Genomic DNA, 19,857 nt, shown 5'->3' on the forward strand with positions numbered 1-19,857 from the left:
TTACTTAAAGTAATTCGTAATTTATTTACTCTTTGTTTTTCTTTTTTCTTTTTTTTTTTTTTGTATTCTCTGTGTCCTATGATTTTTCAAGGCGAAGTCACGCCATTTCCTGATAAACATACTGTCTATAGCAGATTATTCTCTTTGCTGTTCAATATACACCGGGTGAGTTGGCCGTGCGGTTAGGGGCGCGTGGCTGTGAGCTTGCACCCGGAAGACAGTGGGTTCGAGCCCCATTGTCGGCAGCCCTGAAAGTGATATTCCGTACTTTCCCAACTTCAGACCAGGCAAATGCTAAGGCTGTACCTTAATTAAGCGCACGGCCGATTCTTTCCCACTCTTAGCCCTTTCTTATCCCATCGTCGTCATAAGACCTATCTGTGTTGGTGTGACGTAAAGCAAGTTGTAAAAATGTTATATATATTCCACGCATGTGACAGTGGAAAACCGGGTCGGCCGGTTACAAGTGTGACCGCTGTACGTACACTTGCGTACAGAAAACCTGACCCATGCCTATAGATTGCAATAGACCTTTTTCATTTATTTATTTATTTATTTATTTATTTATTTATTTATTTATTTATTTATTTATTTATTTATTTATTTATTTATTTATTTATTTATTTCTGTTAGGTTTCCGCATTTATCTAACACCTGACTCCACCCAGCCCTAACTGCTTCTCCCTATGACTGGCTTCAAGTAAATCCAGAGAAGCAAATATGAACCAGTGACTGAAGTTACATTCCGTGTAAAATGAAAAGTGAGTCATGAATAGCCTCCCTTAAATTTGGATTCAGGTATGCAAGAGGGGAAATAAAAGGCTTGACAATGAAGTAAGCAGGGCTGTTAGACATTTCATTACTAACTTAAATCACCCATGGGCCAGATATTTTTCTCCCAGGTACACATAGGTATATCATCATTCAATCATAGGCCTTCATTTGTTGACAGTACAACAAATGTCCATCTCCATGGCTACATGGTTAGCGTGCTGGCCTTCGGTCCAAGGGGTCCCAGGTTCGATACCCGGCCGTGTTGGTGTGTGTGTGTGTGTGTGTGTGTGTTCTTCAGTTTGGCATTTGTGTGTTTCCCACCTCCAGCATTGCATGACAGTATTTACTGTATTTACTCCATTGCTATTTTTACGAACGAACGCGTCTACGAACATATTATATCCAAACCCGACGAAGACTGCCAACATATCGACTGTGCGCTATCCATTAGTCAGATTTGTGACATTTTTATTTACGCTCTTCCAGTGTAGTTGCACCAACAGATAAACTTAGCTCATTTCAAACACCCTTGAAGTACGTACCTATTTATTTGAGGGTGGATTATCCGTAGATGGTTTTCGAGAAAATGAAGGTCAAACTGCCTTAGAAATAATAATAATAATATTAATAATAATAATTCTAACCTCAGCTACCATATGTAGTCAGTTTGATGTAATGCCAGGTGTTCCATTTCACTTCACCAGAAAGCAAAGAATCCGGAACTCTATTGGACGACACACCAGTAATCTTCTTTTCTTCTTCTTCTGTTTACCCTCCAGGGATGGTTTTTCCCTTGAACTAAGCGAGGGATGCCACCTCTACCGCCTCACGCGCAGTGTCCTGGAGCGTGAGACTTTGGGTCAGTGATACAACCGGGGAGGAGGACCAGTACTTCGCCCAGGTGGCCGCACTTGCTATGCTGCACAGGGGCCTTATGGGGGATGAAGATTGGAAGGGATAGACAAGGAAGAGGGAAGGAAGCGGCCATGTCCTCAAGTTAGGAACTAACCCGGCATTTGCCTGAAGGAGAAATGGGAAACCACGGAAAACCACTTCGAGGATGGCTAAGGTGGGAATCAAACCCACCTCTACTCAGTTGACCTCTCGAGGCTGAGTGGACCCCGTTCCAGCTCTCGTCCCACTTTTCAAATTTCGTGGCAGAGCCGGGAATCGAACCCGGGCCTTCGGGGGGGGGGGGGAGGTAGCACCTAATCACGCTAACCACTACACCAAGAAGGTGGACTGGGCGACCTATTGCCGAGTTTTAATTTAACTTGTTTTCGTATATGTCTAATGTGTCACCAGATATCTTCTTCGTACCGACATCCGACATCGCACGATGTCAAGTACCAAACATAAAAATGATCGAAAATGCATTCAAGAGGATAAAGCGACTGGTAGATTTCCAAGAAGTTCAAAATTACCGTCAAAAGGCTCACTGGGAGCGTCGAAGGCAGCCGAGTGCCATGTGATGAGTTCCGTGCAACTGGAGCCCAATCCCCGCTAGTAGAAAATAGCAAACCCATACTAACTCTGTAGACACTATATTACGACAATACCTATAATACAGTACGTATTCTACGTCAAAACTTGCAGCTGTGACCTCGAAATAGCGCCATTCGACTTTTTTTTTTTTTTTTTCACTATTAAGAAGGAAGTCAGCTCCCAGATGGAACTATCGTTACACCGGCCTGTTTTCAGACCAACTTTGCTTTACGGAAGTGAAAGTTGCGTTGAGTTAGAATGAACAGACATTAAGTAGCGAGAATAATTGCTGATACAAACAGGTGGGAACAATGGCCGGAGGGTACTCGGAATGAGGAGATAAAGACCAAATTAGGAATTAATTTGATTGATGAAGGGTACGCTTAAACCGGCTTCGGTGGGTGGGGGTCATTTGATGCAGAAGGAGGAAGATAGGTTACAAAGAGAATAATGAACTCGGTTATGGAGGGTAAGAGAAGTAGGGGGAAACCAAGATGACGACGGTTAGACTCCCTAAAGATAAGAGCTATAGAAATAAGCGAAGCCACAGAACTAGTTACAAATAGAGGATTGTGGCAGTGTTCAGTAAATTCGCATAGGCTTGCAGACTGAACACCGAAAGGTATAACAATCTATACCCACGGTATCCCCTGCCTGTCGTAAGAGGCGACTAAAAGGGTCCCCAGGTGCTCTGAACTTTGGAGCGTGGGTTGGCGACCACGGGGCACTTAGCTGAGTCCCGGCATTGCTTCCACTTACTTGTGCCAGGCTCCTCACTTTCATCTATCCTATCCGACCTCCCTTGGTCAACTCTTGTTCTTTTCCGACCCCGACGCTATTAGGTTTCTGAGGGCTAGGGAGTCTTTCATTTTCACACCCTTCGTGGCCCTTGTCTTCCTTTGGCCAATACCTTCATTTTTCGAAGTGTGGGATCCCTTCCATTTTTTCTCTCTGATTAGTGTTATATAGAGGATGGTTGCCTAGTTGTACTTCCTCTTAAAACAATAATCACCACCAATCACTATAACAATCTATAATGAAGATGCATTCATGCATGTGTCGCATGCTATGAAGTAACACCCACACCTTCAATTTTAATTAACAAGGAATATGAGTTAAAATGAAAAACCCACTTCTACAGACTTTCAGACCAATTTTATATTTGTAGTTCAGCCTTTTTGAACAGTTACCTTGATTAGGATCAAGAGACACGGTAGACACCCACTCCACAATCTCTGAGTCACCACAAGGAGTTGAAAATTGTCCGACATCAATAACCAAATCTCTTGGACCATCCTGTGGCGAAAGTTGCTTGCTCTTCGTCTGAAAAATTATAAATAGATCGAATGAAATACTAACGGAGGTTCAAAGATATGTTGTATAGGCCTATGAATAAAATATAACGTAATGATAAAATAGAAATATAAGAAACAAGTTTAAAAGGCTGAGGTAATTCAAATTTTGGAGTGCCGAGCTGAGTGGCTCAGACGGTTGAGGCACTGACCTTCTGACCCCATCTGGCAGGTTCGATACTGGCTCAGTCCGGTGATATTTGAAGGTGCTCTAATATGTCAGCCTCATATAGGTAGATTTACTGGTAAGTACAAGAACTGCTGTGGGACAAAATTCCGGCACCTCCGCGTCTCTAAAAACCGTAAAAGTAGTAAATGAAACGGCGTATGGCTTTTGGTGCCGGGAGTGTCTGAAGCCATGTTCGGCTCGCCAGTTGCTGGTCTTTTGATTTGAGTCCCGTAGGCAACCTGCGCGTCGTGATGAGGATGAAATGATGATGAAGAAGACGCATAGACCCAGCCCCTGTGCCAGTGAAATTAACCCATGATGGTTAAAATTCCCGACCCTGTCGGGAATCGGACCCGGATCCCCTGTAACCATAGTCCAGCATGCTAACCATTTAGCTATGGAGCCGGACCGTAAAAGTAGTTAGTGGGACGTAAAGCAATTATTATTATTATTATTATTATTATTATTATTATTATTATTATTATTATTATTATTATTATTATTATTATTATTATTATTATTATTATTATTACTAGCTGATGTAACCGTGCTTCGCTACGGAATTATACATTGTATACGCGTTGTAAGCAAGATAGTATGAAATTGCATAGCTCTTAGCGTTACCCTAGAAACGCGACGGGGAAGTCATCAAACATATTTTCTCATATGAAGACTGAGTTAGGGAATTTTCACTGTAATGGTAGACCCGCTTGCATACCATCAGTCACAATCAGGTTGGGGAGTTTTCATTATAATGGTAAACACTCACTCTCCACCTGCCTTTTTACATCCTCAGAAAGACTGCCTTAGTGGTTTTCCCAACTGAAATGAACATACATTACAATGACGTCAGTAGGAATGGCGCAATAAAAAGCAATGCTTTCATATGAAATACTCGATCAAATGGAAAACTACACATTTTCTCACTTTTAACAAACAGGATTGCGCTGCCGATCTAACAGTCCAAAGTTCTAGAGATGGAATGACCAAGGTGCAGACTGCCGTCGGCCGTGAACATTCTTCGTCCCTTTTCGGTGGGGAGAGGGTCGAATAGTGGCGACTCCCAGGGCAAAAACTATGCCCTTTTACTGTTTCCTAGGAGTACCGATGAGTCGGAAAGTATCAATTCACTACACTGGCGGCGGAAAAATCTATCTGACTTGGAGGCAAATTTTTCCTCCAAGCCAGAGGAGAAACCGCCTCTTCACTGCTAATTTGGAATAAAATGAATGTAGAATTTAATAAAAATGAAGAGGAAGAAGCTTTTCTTAAGAAAAGGCTCTTTTCAGGGTTGAATTTTGAGTTATTTAGTGAATTGTGCTGCTATAATTTGGAATAGCCCTAATTGTTATTCTAGACCATGCCATACTACTACTAGTACTACTACTACTATACTAAGTGAGCCTCTGCCTTAAGTATGCCCACTGCTCCATCAAAACAGCGCGTCAGAGTAGGGATCGAATAGCTAGAATACTATGATGTACCACTGTGTCTTACGTACCAGCTGTATCAGAAAATGTATGAACCAGAGGAATGGCATGCTAAAGAACAAAGTTTTCTAACTCCCTGGCTATTTCCCGCCAATATTCAGTCAGTCTTATACTCGGTACGCAGCAGTAATCCCATCTATCTGAGTTGAGAGGCAGCATAAGAGATAAAGAACATCACAACAAACAATGGTCAATGTAATGTTATTGTTGATCAATGTTATGCGCTTTCGATATTGTAGGCCTTCACATTCAGTTTTATTCCGACTCTAAAATAACCCTCTTATCATAGTCGGTACGTTAAAACTGAATAAAACATAAATGACCGGAAATTGTATTCTCTATAATTTTTGGTACGGTATGTAGTACTTTTCGATAAGACCAATGACATAGGTATTTAAAAATTACATTTTAGGCGCCTTCCCCTAAACTACAATTTCATCCAGGGTGAATACAATTGTTTATAGTTTAGACTGTAGTTTCTTATTCCCCGACTCTATATACCGATTTTCATTAAATTCTGTTTACCTATTTTCTCGTGGCTCGGCGTTGATATGGACTTAGCAACAAAAATACAAATTCATGAATATCTGTTATCATAGCCAGTACGGTAAAAATGCATAAGACATAAATGGTCGGAATTTTAATTTTACAAAACTTTGGTTATGTAGTATTTATCGATACGACCGCTAATAATATAAATATTTGAGAATTAAATTTTAGGCCTCCCACTAAACTACCATTTCACTCAGCGTTAATTAAATGATTTATAGCATATATTGTATTGGCTCATTCTCCGACTTCGCATACCAATTTTCAATGTTCCCCTAAACTGCCATTTCACTCAGCGTGAATAAAATTATTTATAGCCTAGATTGTGGCGACTTATTCTCCGACTTTGTATACCAGTTTTTATCAAGATATCAAGATAGGATCACTAATAACACTAATATTTGAAAATTACATTTTAGGCCTTCCCCTAGACTACCATTTCAAACAGCGTGAATAAAATTATTTATAGCCTAGATTTTAGCGACTTGTTCCCCGACTTTGCATATTTATTTTCATTAAGTTCTCTTTAGCCGTTTTCTAGTGATGTGTGTACATATATATAGACAGACAGACAGACAGACATTCGAATCCCACTATCGGCAGCCCTAAAGATGGTTTTCCGTGGTTTCCCATTTTCATACCAGGCAAATGCTGGGGCTGTACCTTAATTAAGGCCACGGCCGCTTCCTTCCAACTCCTAGGCCTTTCCTATCCCATCGTCGCCATAAAACCTATTTGTGTCGGTGCGACGTAAAGCCCCTAGAAAAAAAGACAGCTAGACAGACAGACAGACAGACAGACAGACAGACAGACAGACAAGACAGACAGACAGAAATTATGGAAAAGTAAAAAATGCATTTTCTTGTTACTGTGGACATGACCGATACAGAAATACCATTCTTTTCAAATTCTGATCAATGTACAGACAAAACTCTATTTTATATATATAGATTATTATTAAATTTTGAGTAATTTGCATGACACAATATCCTAAGTGGAGCTGGAACCCATAAAACAGAAAATTTGAGATATCTTAGATTTTCATCTCGCAAGAAAATTTACAACTTCCTGATTACATGGAGTATTATTAGTAATGAACTTGTTCCAGAAACAGGTTTTGATGTTCTGAAAATACTCAGATTTTGCATGCTTCAATATTTTTAAAAAAGTGCATGCTTAGGGGCATGATGCGGTCAGTCGCTTAGCTTCTGGAATCCCCTTCCCCCTGGAAGGCTGGGTTTCGAATCTTGGTCGATCCTGGGATGAGATTTTCATCTAAATTTCATGTGGCGTCAGGAAGGGCAACCCGTCTTAAATCTCCGGGCAAAATCAAACTGAGCATAGGTGGCTCCAGTGATGGTAGAAATAGCTGGGATGTGCTGAAGAAAGTAGGCCTACTCACCTTTTACACGCTTCATTTGAATTTTTTGCATTTCCAAAATCAAGTGATTTGATTTTCACCAATTTGTGGGAACAGCTTCATTATATATATTGGTATCATTGAGATAAAATAGACTGCCTACTGTGAGATGCTTAGTTTGTAATTCAGTGCTTCGTTATACTCCATGAGTACATAAATGCATTACTTCGGTGGTGATTTTTTGGTATAATGAGTCCCTAAAATGGCAAACCCTTTGAGGATTGGTTACAATCCGTAACCACAACATTAAGTGGAGTAGAATGGCTAACCCTATCCGAGGTCACCTTTGCCTCCAGGAATTAATCTGGTACTCATATTTGTTGTAGGCTGTGTGAACCTCAAAGCCATGAGCCTCTCCAGAAGTGTAAATCACTTTTCTAAATTTTTCGACTTCCTGACAGATAACTGAATCCACGTCCCTCCGATGAATCAAGCATAAATTAATGCCTCATCAAAGAAGTCCCTGCAGTATATTCCTATATTTTTCAAATCACCCAGTGGCCGGGGGTGGCATAAATCCATGATATTCCCTGCCTGTCATAAAAGGTGGCTAAAAGGGGGCCCTCAGGAGCTTTCAACTTGAGAGTGTGGATTGGCGAAAATGAGCTGAGTCTGACATTGCTGCCAATTACCTAAGCTAAGCTTCAAAAATAATGACTCAATAAAAAATAAACTTTGTTCTAAAATATCATTACTACCTCATTTACTAACAAAGGGCCCTGTAAAAGCAAACAATCTACTCTCCGTTACTGCTGAAAGCCTCCCGATTGGTTAATTTATCAATAAAAATAAGTCACTTATTTTCAATGCACCATACTAATAATGTTCATATTCAAACACTAGTACACCGGTAAAAAGACAGCAAAGTTCTCAATGTACAGTCCATAAAGGTTCTCCGAGGAGTGGAAGGAAAGGGCTTCCACTGTCCATGACCATGGCACTAGGTGGGAGAGAGAGGTAAACTTTGTGCCCGGTCGCTTTTATTCTCAGGAATAAACCTGGTACTCATTTTTGGTGTAGGCTGAGTGAATCTCAGAGACACGTGCTACTTCAAAAGTGGAAATATCACGAACCCACATTCCTCCCAGTTAATCGAGCACACCCTTACCACCTAAGCAGCCGCTCACTACACTAGTAGAAAAGTCAAATGTATATAATTGGTATTTTAAGTTCGAGATTATGTAGCTAATAAAGTAAACATGTCCATATGCAAGAGAAAGTGGTGTATTGATCCCATATTCATATCTGTCATTAACATGTGTCATATGTCGGCCTACAGAATTCATAATCACATTATTTGCTTTACGTCCCACTAGCTACTTTTACGGTTTTTGGAGACGCTGAGGTGCCGGAATTTAATCATGAAGAAGTTCTTTTACATGCCAGTAAATCTGCCGACATGAGTCTGACGTATTTAAACACCCTCAAATACCACCGGACTGATTCAGGATCGAACCTGCCAGGTTGGAGCCAGAAGGCCAGCGCCTCAACCGTCTGAGTCACTCAGTACGACTCCTATATAATACATAGACTTGCATTAATTCACAGTAATTCTTAAATTCCTCATTAGATATTACTAGCTGATGTACCCGTGCTTCGCTACGGGATTCTCAGAAAGACTGACTTGGTGGTTTTCCTAACTGAATTCAACATAGGTCATTACAAAAACGTCAGTAGGAATGTAGCGATTGAAAGCAATGTTATATAAAATACTCGATCAAATGAAAAACCGCACACTTTCTCACTTTCAACGAACAGTACTACGGTGCCGATCTAAGAGTCCAAAGTTCCAGAGCTGGAATAACAAGGTCGCAGACTGCCGTGAACACTCCTCTGTCATTATTCCATTAAATATGCACACTACTCATTCCAATCGGTGCCTCAGAGTAGGGTTTGAATAGCTCGAATACTATGATGAACCAGTGTGTTACGTACCAGATATATCAGAAAATGTATGAACCAGAGGAATGACATGCTAAAGAAGAAAGTTATCTTACTCCCCAGCTACTTCCCGCCAATATACAGGCAGGCAGTTACAGTCGGTACGACCAGGCGAGTTGCCCGTGTGGTTAGGGGCGCGCAGCTGTGAGCTTGCATCCGGGAGATAGTGGAATCGAGCACCACTGCCGGCAACGCTGAAGATGGTATTCCGTGGTTTCCCATTTTCACACCAGTCACACCAGTCACACCAGGCTGAACCTTAAAACCAAGGCCGCTTCCTTCACACCACTATTCATTTTCTATCCCATCGTCGCCATAAGACCTACCTGTGTCGGTGCGACGTCAAGCAAATTAAAAAAACCTCGGTACGCTGCAGTAATCCTATCTATCGGGGATGAGAGAAAACAGAAGACAAAAAGCACATCACAACAAACAATGGTCAGTGTAATGTTATTGTTGATAAAGTTTATGAGCTTTCAATATTGCAGGCCTTCACAATTGTTTTCTTTCGACTATGTGATATTAGGGTGTCTTACAAAATTATTGATATCGTAGACTGTAGTACCTTATTCTCAGACTTTACATACCGATTTTCACTAAATTCTGTTTACCCATTTTCTCGTGACTCGGCGCTGATATGGACTTAGTAACAAAAATCCAAATTCATGAATATCTCTGATTATATGCGGTACGGTAACAATGTATAAGACATAAGTGATCGGAAATTTAATAACTTCTTACATAACTACTACTAACTTACGACATAACTAAAGTAGTTATGTAGTTAGTTATGTAGTATTTATCGATACAACCACTAATAACATAAATAACTTATTGGAGAATTGCATTTCAGGCCTTCCCCTAAATTACCATTTCACTCAACGTGAAGAAAATAATTTGTAGCCTAGATTGCAGTGGTTCATCACCCGACTTTACATTCCGATTTTCATTAAATTCTCTTCAGCCGTTTTCTATTGATGCAAGTACATACATACATACATACATACATACATACATACATACATACATACATACAGACAGACAGACAGACAGACAGACAGACAGACAGAAATTACGGAAAAGTAAAAAATGCATTTCCTTATTACTGTCGACATGACAGATGCAGAAATATCATTCATTTCAAATTCTGAGCAATGCACAGGCAAAACACTTATTTTATATATAGATTACATTTCACTCAGTGCGAAAAACATTATTGATAGTCTAGATTATAGCGACCTATTCCCCGACTTTGCATATCAATTTTCGTGAAGATACGACCACTAATAAAATAAATATTTGACAATTAAATTTTAGGCCTTCCCCTAAACTACCATTTTTCTCAGCGTGTATAGCCTATATTGTAGCGACTTATTTCCCATCTTTGTCTAGCGATTTTCATTAAGACACGACCACTAATAACATAAATATTTCAGAATTAAATTTCAGGCCTTCCCCTAAACTACCATTTCACTCAGCGTGATTAAAATAATTTATAGCCTAGATTGTAGCGGTTCATCACCCGACTTTACATTCCGATTTTCATTAAATTCTCTTCAGCCGTTTTCTCGTGATGCGTGTACATACATACAGACAGACAGACAGACAGACAGACAGACAGACAGAAATTACGGAAAAGTAAAAAAAGCATTTCCTTGTTACTGTGGTCATGACCGATACAGAAATACCATTCTTTTCAAATTCTGAGCAATGTACAGACAAAACTCTTTATATATATAGATGTCTTATTTGGCAATTTGATTCCCCATTTTGGAAGCTTTCTTGGTCAGTTGGAGGACAACGTCTGAATTCCCGGTGCATTTTGTAAAGAAGACAGCAACCCTGCTTCAGTTCGAAATATGGGTTTAGATGATTTTTAAGAAATGCTTACCGAGACTTTCCAGTGCCCCTTAGCATCTCGATGGCTAACAATCTTCATACTGAATCCTGAAGTATCAATGCTTGGGCACTGTTGTTCATACGAGAAGATTCCAACCACGAGAGTACCAAGTAGTAACCATGTTGACTGGAAAATTAGAAATTATATGTACTACTACTACTACTACTACTACTACTACTAATAATAATAATAATAATAATAATAATAATAATAATAATAATAATAATAATAATAATACAGTCTGATATTGTAAATTTCATCAAATTTTCTTCATACAATTACATGCAAGGGCTTCTTGTATGTGATTAAAACAAATATAGACATAGCAAAAAATTCTAGTCACAAAATACAATGCTCCAACATGCAGGTTCCAAAATAATGTTTGCCTGGATGGATAAGCGGTACACTGCCTGACCGAGTTAATTGATGTTTGGAGGCTGAGCAAAAGTCTTGGAGGTCTATGCGATATTTGTTGGCATACATAAGAAACGATTTGGAGGTAAAGATAAGAAAAGCGGTGCAAGATTAGTTTGCTGCAATAAATAGGAAGACTGAATAATGAAGGACAGGATTGGTAACAGCCGTGGCCCCCCAGCATCCGGTCATAAAAATTACTGCCAGAAACCAAACAACAGCCAGAACACATCTTATGGCAAACTCTAGAGCTCAAAACTGTACTTTTAATTTGAGATTGACTACAGTTGATCTCTCCATAACCTTCAACTGATTAGCATGATGGAACAAACAGGTAACAAGGCTTCTATCCCAAGCATGGGCGCCCACAAGGGCTCTGTTGCTTCGATTCAGGCGTGATATGCGAAACCAATGTTTCATCTCCCGTTATGATCTGACTCATCATGTCATCACCTTCTTCGACATAACGATTCAAAAAAGTCATTGGACACTCAAATCTTTTGTTTTTGTATAGAATGGGGTATTCAAAGCTTAGTTGTAAGGTATGATAAGTGTTTAAACAAACTTGGTGGCTATGTTGAAAAATGGAGTAAAGTATGTAGAAGCTGCAAATAAATGTGCTGTTTGAAAATAGTCTTTCATTGTGTAGTTATTTTCAAATGGCCCTTACTTAAAAAACACACCTCATAATAATAATAATAATAATAATAATAATAATAATAATAATAATAATAATAATAATAATAATAATAATAATAATAATAATGTTGAGTCAAGAAGAAATAAACAAAGATCCATTCAGACTTGGTCCCAAACTCAAAGGATTGTGCACTGACTCCCTGGCCTTTGCAGATGACAGTAATTTTTGCTAACGACAATGCTACGCAAAACCAAGAGAGATAAGGTCTGCAATGAGAGGATTCGCCAAGAGATTCAAATAAGAGAATTGTTATATGATACTATAATCAGATTGAAATGGTATGGCCATGTAATGAGAATGGATTCTTGCTTGGTAACTAAGGAATGATTGGAGAAAACCTTAGACAGCAAAAGATCTAGAGGCAGACCTCGAAGGAGATGGATAGAACAACTCAAACAAGAACTAGAACATACAGGAGTAGATTGGAACCAAGTACAGAAAGAAGAATGGTACTTGAATTGACTGAAGTGGTGAGCGCTCATACACCGTACCTGGGAAACTGGAGACAGTTAACTGATGATGATGATGATGATGATGATGATGATGATGATGATGATGATGATGATGATGATGATGATGATGATGAGTGATTCAGCAATTAGTAAGATCAATAGGCTGACAGAAATAGCCAAAAATGTAAGAATAAAGATTTCCCTTCAGAAGATAAAATATCATTATAACAAACATCAGTGATGGACTAGACTGGATGATCACTAAGTATGGGAAGATTAGACAAATCAAAACTTTCAGATGGTGAATCTGGGTGAGATGATCAAGCAGAATGGGTTGGTTAGAAGAGAAAGCTATTAACTTCAGGATATGAAATATAGAACAGGCATAGCATCTCACGAAGAACATGTACAAACAAACAGACAATGAGTATAGGAGCCATGTTCGGGCACTACAACCATGGCCGTCACGTGGGTGGGGCAACCGAGGCGGTTGCCTTGGGCACCGCGATCGGGGGGCGCGGCCATTGTTAAAATATATATATTTTATGAGTTTGTAGTTTAATTCTATAGACGACTGTATTGGTCTCTGTGTTATACAATAATACAATGGATGCATGGCTGAGTGCGCACAAATTCTCTCTATGCATAACGCACTGTAGTAACTGTGTATACTGAGCAGCACTGTCCGCTGTGGTAGCAGGTGTAGGATCGTGACTCATCGGCGCCGGCGAGTCAACATCAACACTCCTCCCCACCCACAGTGTGCATCGGACACAGTTTACACTTGTCTTAGTTACTTGGTTTTATAGTGACATTGTATAGACACACCAATTGCTAAGAGTTTATTCTTCCGTGTGTTACGAGCTTTATGAACACAGAACGATGTTGATGTGAAGTACATAATGATAGTAATTAGTGGAAAACTCAAGAATTATGTCGAAAAAGTTGTCAAGGACGTAAAGGAGACAGTTGTACAAGGAAAGTGAGTTAGTGAATGAGGCTTATTAAGTAAATTGCCAAAACTATTTTTTTTAAACTAACACAACACAAAATGTTGCTGCAGTTGAGACCAGTACGTCTGCACCTATCTGTAGTTCCTCCTCACAAAGTAGCAGTCAAGAGGCCAAAGACACTGAATCTGTACCTGTACCTTCCCCTACTGAGGATACCATTACAAGCGATCGTGACCACAATGATCGTGAAACTGAAATTCAATTTATTTCCAAATCAGGGCAGGTGCTGGTGATTACTTTAGATCCTGCAATGTGGCCAGCGCATATTATGCACATTCAGCATGATGAGTTCGTTTGAAAGGGTCGACTGAATATTCTAAAGTAGACCATGATTACCCAAAAAATTACGAAAATAGGCACTTTTCAAACCAATTTCAGTATCGGTTTTTGGAAAATGTAGAAAAAAATATCAAGGCGATTGTTGATTTATTCAGAAAAATCAGAATCTGTCTATTGTTTCTGTTGTAGATTGTTTAATCCCTCATCAAAGTCACATTTTGGTCAAGCGATGGGTTTTAACAACTGGAAAAATATGGCAGACCGTTTAAAATCCCATGAGTTGTCACCAGACCATTTCCAAAATATAGCTACATGGTTTGAAACGGAAAAAAGAATTAAAGAAGACACATCAATCAACCATCACAACATGAAGCAAATTAAAACTGAAGGTCAGTGTTCAGAAGAAGTATTGCGATGGTTAGTGGAAATTACTTTATATCTAGCAGAGCACAATATGGCTTTTCGTGGGTCATCTTCCAAAGTTTTCACAAGAAATAATGGAAACTTTCTTGGACTAGTGCAACTTTTATGAAAATTTGATAATGTAGTAATGGAACACATAACTAACAAAGAAACACAATTTCATTTATTAAGTGTGTCAATACAAAATGAGCTAATAATTATACTAGGTGACTCAGTAATGCAAAGTATCTTGACGAAAATAAAGGAAGCCGGATATTTTTCCATTATTCTTGATTCTACTCCATACATAAGTCACAAGGAGCAAGTTTCATTAACGATTCGCTACGTCACTGAAGATGATGATGGGAAAATCAAAGCAGAAGGAAGCTTTATAGCCTATCGAGTTGCCAAAGAAACCACTGGAGAAGCTCTCGCTGACTTGCTGTTCAAAAAAATTGAAGAGTGTGGTGTGAACATGACAAACTGTCATGGTCAAGGATACGATGACGGCACCAACATGGCAGGTGTACATAAATGAGTTCAAGCCAGTGTACTTGCCATCTTCCCTTTGGCTGTGTTCATTCCTTGTGGGTGCCATAACCTAAACCTAGTAATTGCTGATGGAGCAAAATCATCAGTTAAGGCTAAATCTTTATTTGGTATTTTACAACGTCTCTTTACCATCTTCTCTAGTTCAACGAAACGCTGGTGTGTAATAAGCGACCATACTAAAGCACTTACTTTAAGGCAAGTATGTGAAACGCGTTGGGAATCTCGCAAAAGTGCTGTTAGACACCAATATGGGGATGTTAGAGATGCATTGGTTGAGTAAGGCGACAAAATTGATGATGACCCCCAAACAGCCTCTGAAACTCAATCCTTGACTAATCAGATGGAAGACTTTTCCTTCATCATAACTTTGATCTTGTGGAATGACATTCTTTATGAAGTAAAAGCATTCTAGGGAAAGAGGTAGATATCAGTGACTGTTCTGAAAAGATCAATATGTGTTTGGAGTTTCTAAACAGATTTAGAGAGGATGGATATGTGGACGCAGTAATCTCCGCTAAAGGAATAGATGCTGAACTTGGTTTCAAACCTGTTTTTTCCAAGAAAAAGATTCATAAACGAAAACGCATTTTTTGTATGGGTCATTTGAGAAAGTGCAATTGTCACCTGAAGAAACGTTTATGAGAGAAGTTTTTTATCCATTAGTGGATAAAGTTTTGAACTCACTTAAGAGGAGGTCAACTGCGTTGAAAGAACACAAACAAGTGTGAGGATTTTGGGTAATGTTGCTCAACTTCCAGGAAAATAAGATCTAAAACTGAATTGTTTCGACCTTGAAAGATATTTAACTGACAAAACAACCAAAGTGTGTGATATCAACGGCAGTGAACTGTATCTTGAACTTTTACATGTAAGTTCGATTTTGGATCATGGAAAGAACACAGTCACACCAAAAGAAGTATTGCATTATAATCAAAAACACAAACAGTAAAGATTTGTTTACAAACTTGCGGGTTGCATTAAGAGTGTTACTAACAATACCCGTGACAGTTGCTAGTGCCAAACAAAGCTTTAGTAAGCTTAAGCTTATAAAAACTTATTTGTGCTCTACCGTGGCTCAGGAAAGGCTGAACTCTCTCGCCATTCTAGCAATAGAAAATGACTGCAAAAAACTTAGACTTTAGAGAAATTCTGACAAGATTTGCTCATGCAAAAGCCATGTGAATGCCTTTCAATGTTTGAAGTTTGTGTATAGACGACAAAAAAAAGCATGAAAAACAAGAAGAAATAATGAAAAATCAAAGACTGTATTTTGTATATAAATAAATCAAATTTTACTATGTATATCAAATATGTAGTGGAGGGTGGATGGTCCGTGATGCTGTTATTTATAATAGCTGCCTGTTTTTCCAGTCCGCAACACGGTGGGTCCACAGGTGGTGGATAATGGAGTGGCTCTAAAGAGCTAGGGTATCATCCCCCTGAACCAAGACTGGAACAAACAAAATTACGTGTTTATCGGGGGTGGGGGGCACCGATTTAAGCCTTGCCTTGGGCACCTACATACCATGCAACGGCCCTGACTACAACACACTTGTTAAAATGAAGGGATTATATGAATCAGAAACCTTTATCATGAGCAGACAAGAAAGTAAGTCTACTGGGAAAAAGGGAACACAAACACAGGATGTTGGAAGATCCTACGTAACAGGTGGGCTGATTGGCGGGTATGATTGAGATCTAATGAAGATGTGAACAGAAATATAGAACCAATCACAGCATCAATTAAGAAGAGAAGACTGCTATTCCATGGACACATTTTCAGGATGGCAGATGACAAACTAACAAAAAAGAATATGGAGTTTCATCAAAACAATGTCAACAAGACTGAGATGGTTCAGGAATGTGAAAAGGATCTGAGACAGATTGATAATTCAGAATACGGGCATGAAGCTCAGGATCTGTAAAAATCACTGTACCTTAATTAAGGCCATGGCCGCTTCCTTCCCACTCCTAGGCCTTTCCTACCCTGTCATTGCCATAAGACCTCTCTGTGTCAGTACGACATAAAACAAATTGTAAGAAAGAAAAAAAGAGAAATGGTAAAGAGCCATCAAGGTTTTAAGATGGAATCAATAACAAAAAAACAGAGGGGACCTCTACCTGAAGAGCACATGAAGGAGCTGGCTGATGGACTCAAGAAATACTGGGAGGATGTCAAACACAGAAGAAGATCTAGACACTGAAATAAAACGGGTTGTTAACAAGCGAGTTGGCCGACCAGTTAGGGTCGTGTAGCCGTGAGCTTGCATTCGGGAGACAGTGAGTTGGAATCCCACCGTCGGCAGCCCTGAAGATGGTTTTCTGTAGTTTCTTATTTTCACACCAGGCAAATGCTGGGGCTGTACCTTAATTACGTCCATGGCCACTATCTTTCTACTCTTAGCTCTTTCCCAATGCTCCATCAATGCTTGCTAGTTGTTTTACTAGTTGTTTTACGTCGCACCAACACAGATAGGTCTTACGGCGACGATGGGACAGGAAAGGGTTAGGAGTGGGAAGGAAGCGGCCGTGGCCTTAATTAAGGTACAGCCCCAGCATTTGCCTGGTGTGAAAATGGGAAACCACGGAAAACCATTTTCAGGGCTGCCGACAGTGGGGTTCGAACCTACTATCTCCCGAATACTGGACACTGGCCGCACTTAAGCGACTGCAGCTATCGAGCTCGGTGCTCCATCAATGAAAATCTTCAATGGGTTAGTGCGATATTAACAAAGTAACAAAAACTGGTTGGTATCATGCAGTTCATAAAGGCTCAACTCGATATGCAAAACAATAGTAATAATGACGGTGTTATGTTCCACTAAACAGTTTTAGAATTTTGTTCTGGAGGAGTGCTTTTATGTTCTGATAAATCTGCCAGTGCTAGGCTGAGATACCTCCAAATACCACAGAAGGCCAGCACTCTACTGCTTGAGTCACTTGGACCATTAAAATTAAAGAACTCATTACAATGATTAGACTTTTGAACTATATCTACAAGATAGCTTTGAAAATGAGTGTTCTGGTCAATCAAGAAAGGATTTGGAAAGCCAAAGTTAAGCACTGTAGTTTGAATCTGGACACTAGTAACTTCTGGTATTCATCCTGAATGCAAATTTATCTATATAATTTTGCACAATCCAAGGAAGTTCTAGAATAAAATCTTGTTCAAAATTTCAAGGCATTTTCTCAAATGTTGACCCTAAGTAAAATTAACAGCACTATAATATGGAAATCACAACAAATTATATAGATAAATTTATGGAAAACTGAAGTGTGTGGCATTTAATTTGATCAGTAATCATTTGTATTATTCCTTGTACTGATGTAAGTACAATTTCAATACGTAACTCTTACAACAACGGTAAACATGGACATCTTAATTACTTTATCTACTCACAAGTGTTATACATTTTATTCTACCGTATCGCATAGTAATTTGTAGGTGTAAATTACTGAAGTGCAATATACTGTATTTTAATCATGAAGTGCTTCACGAGTTTTGTAATGTGTAAAAGGTATGTAAATCCTTATTCTGCAACTATAGCCATGCAGTGGGTTCATGCTGTAAGCAACTTGAAGGAATCTGCCAAATGTTTCTCAGCTTTCTTAAAATGACAATGTCTCTTGGTTAACTTTAGCGAAAGACTACCCACATTAAGAAACTTTCACAAATATAAATATGCTATTATCACATTGACTCTAAATCTTGAAACTAAGAATATTAATATAAACAGGAAACTGAAAGCATTAGGATGAAAAATTAATTTATCTGCAAAGAGAACAAACACACTATGCAAGAAAAACACACCAAATGTAGATCCATGACTTCAAGTGTAGTATTCTAGCTTAATGCCAGTGTAATTTGTATATCTGTTGTCGTATGAGGTCTCAGATGGCAAACAAGATGCTGATTGAAGGTCACTTTCTTGCAAGACAAATGAGATAGCATGGTGATCTCTCTATATGGTACAGTAACTCTGTATTTTCTCAGAAACTGCAGCAATTTATTTTATCAGCACTGGATCCAGGGTCATGGAGAGGACATAACAATTGATTGCACATCACAGTTTTCAATTATTAAATTTCAAAGGCTAAATGTTGGGTCATAAACCAGTTTATTAAAATGGTTTGATAAAGAAAAGACCAAAATAATCTCATCCTTATCTCAAAGTAGCCTTGCAGTCAACAGTTCACCAGCACTCACTACCACAAAATTAGAATACCACATACTAATTCCAAAAAAATGTGCCCCGCTTGGAATTGAAAATTTCATGAAGAAATCTTACAAATTAACTAATTAAAACAAATAATTCAAAACACTCATATTTTTTAAAGTCTGTAAAACATTTTCTCAGGTGTCTAAAGCAATTACGCTAAACCAAATTTTTGTATTAATTATAGACTATTTTACGCTTTAGCCTATGTACTTATGTCATTGGTCAATAGAGTTGGTTATTCAGCTAATATATACCATCTCAAATAACAAGTGAACTGTTAAACATATTGACATTCTGTTTTCATTTTCATTAATGTTACCCAGGGGCTCCTATCAACCTTGTTGTCAATATCTCCTGAGATATCAGTTAAGTCTTCATCCAGAAGTGAGCAACTATTAAGGCATTATATTTTGCCTTAATTCTTATTAAATGCAAGATTCAGGGCAACATGGGCCCTGACGCAGTTTCACTGTCCGTATCTCTCCACATTCACTTGGCCTTGCAGAAATCTGGTAAACAGATTTCTTGATTTTCTTATTCTTGAAAATAATGTCCTTCAAATGTTGAGCTATGATAGAATATTATGGATTTTGTACATTTGTACAAATTTAAAAAAATAATATTTATTCTTTTACTGCTTCTCTTACCCTGTCATTCCACCAGGGTGTTGCCTTTTCCTTCCTTTTAACTGATATACCAACAGTGTCTTCTGCACATTTCACAAATCCATGTTCGAAATTTGCCC

The 19,857-nt window shown here is 38.9% G+C and overlaps 1 protein-coding gene across 1 annotated transcript in view; it reads right to left on the reverse strand.

The window, feature by feature from the left end:
* The window catches only part of lectin-29Ca, a 41,039-nt gene extending 22,227 nt beyond the window's left edge, over positions 1-18,812 (reverse strand). Inside the window, exons 1-3 of the mRNA XM_067144319.2 lie at positions 18,704-18,812; positions 11,072-11,206; positions 3,450-3,582 (exon numbers count right to left, since the gene is read on the reverse strand). Coding sequence (XP_067000420.2) covers positions 3,450-3,582; positions 11,072-11,206; positions 18,704-18,718 — 283 coding nt within the window. The 5' untranslated portion in view covers positions 18,719-18,812. The remainder of the gene's footprint in view (positions 1-3,449; positions 3,583-11,071; positions 11,207-18,703) is intronic.
* Positions 18,813-19,857: the final 1,045 nt, after the last annotated feature.

The sequence above is a fragment of the Anabrus simplex genome, chromosome 3, assembly GCF_040414725.1.
Source record: "Anabrus simplex isolate iqAnaSimp1 chromosome 3, ASM4041472v1, whole genome shotgun sequence".
Taxonomy (NCBI): domain Eukaryota; kingdom Metazoa; phylum Arthropoda; class Insecta; order Orthoptera; family Tettigoniidae; genus Anabrus; species Anabrus simplex.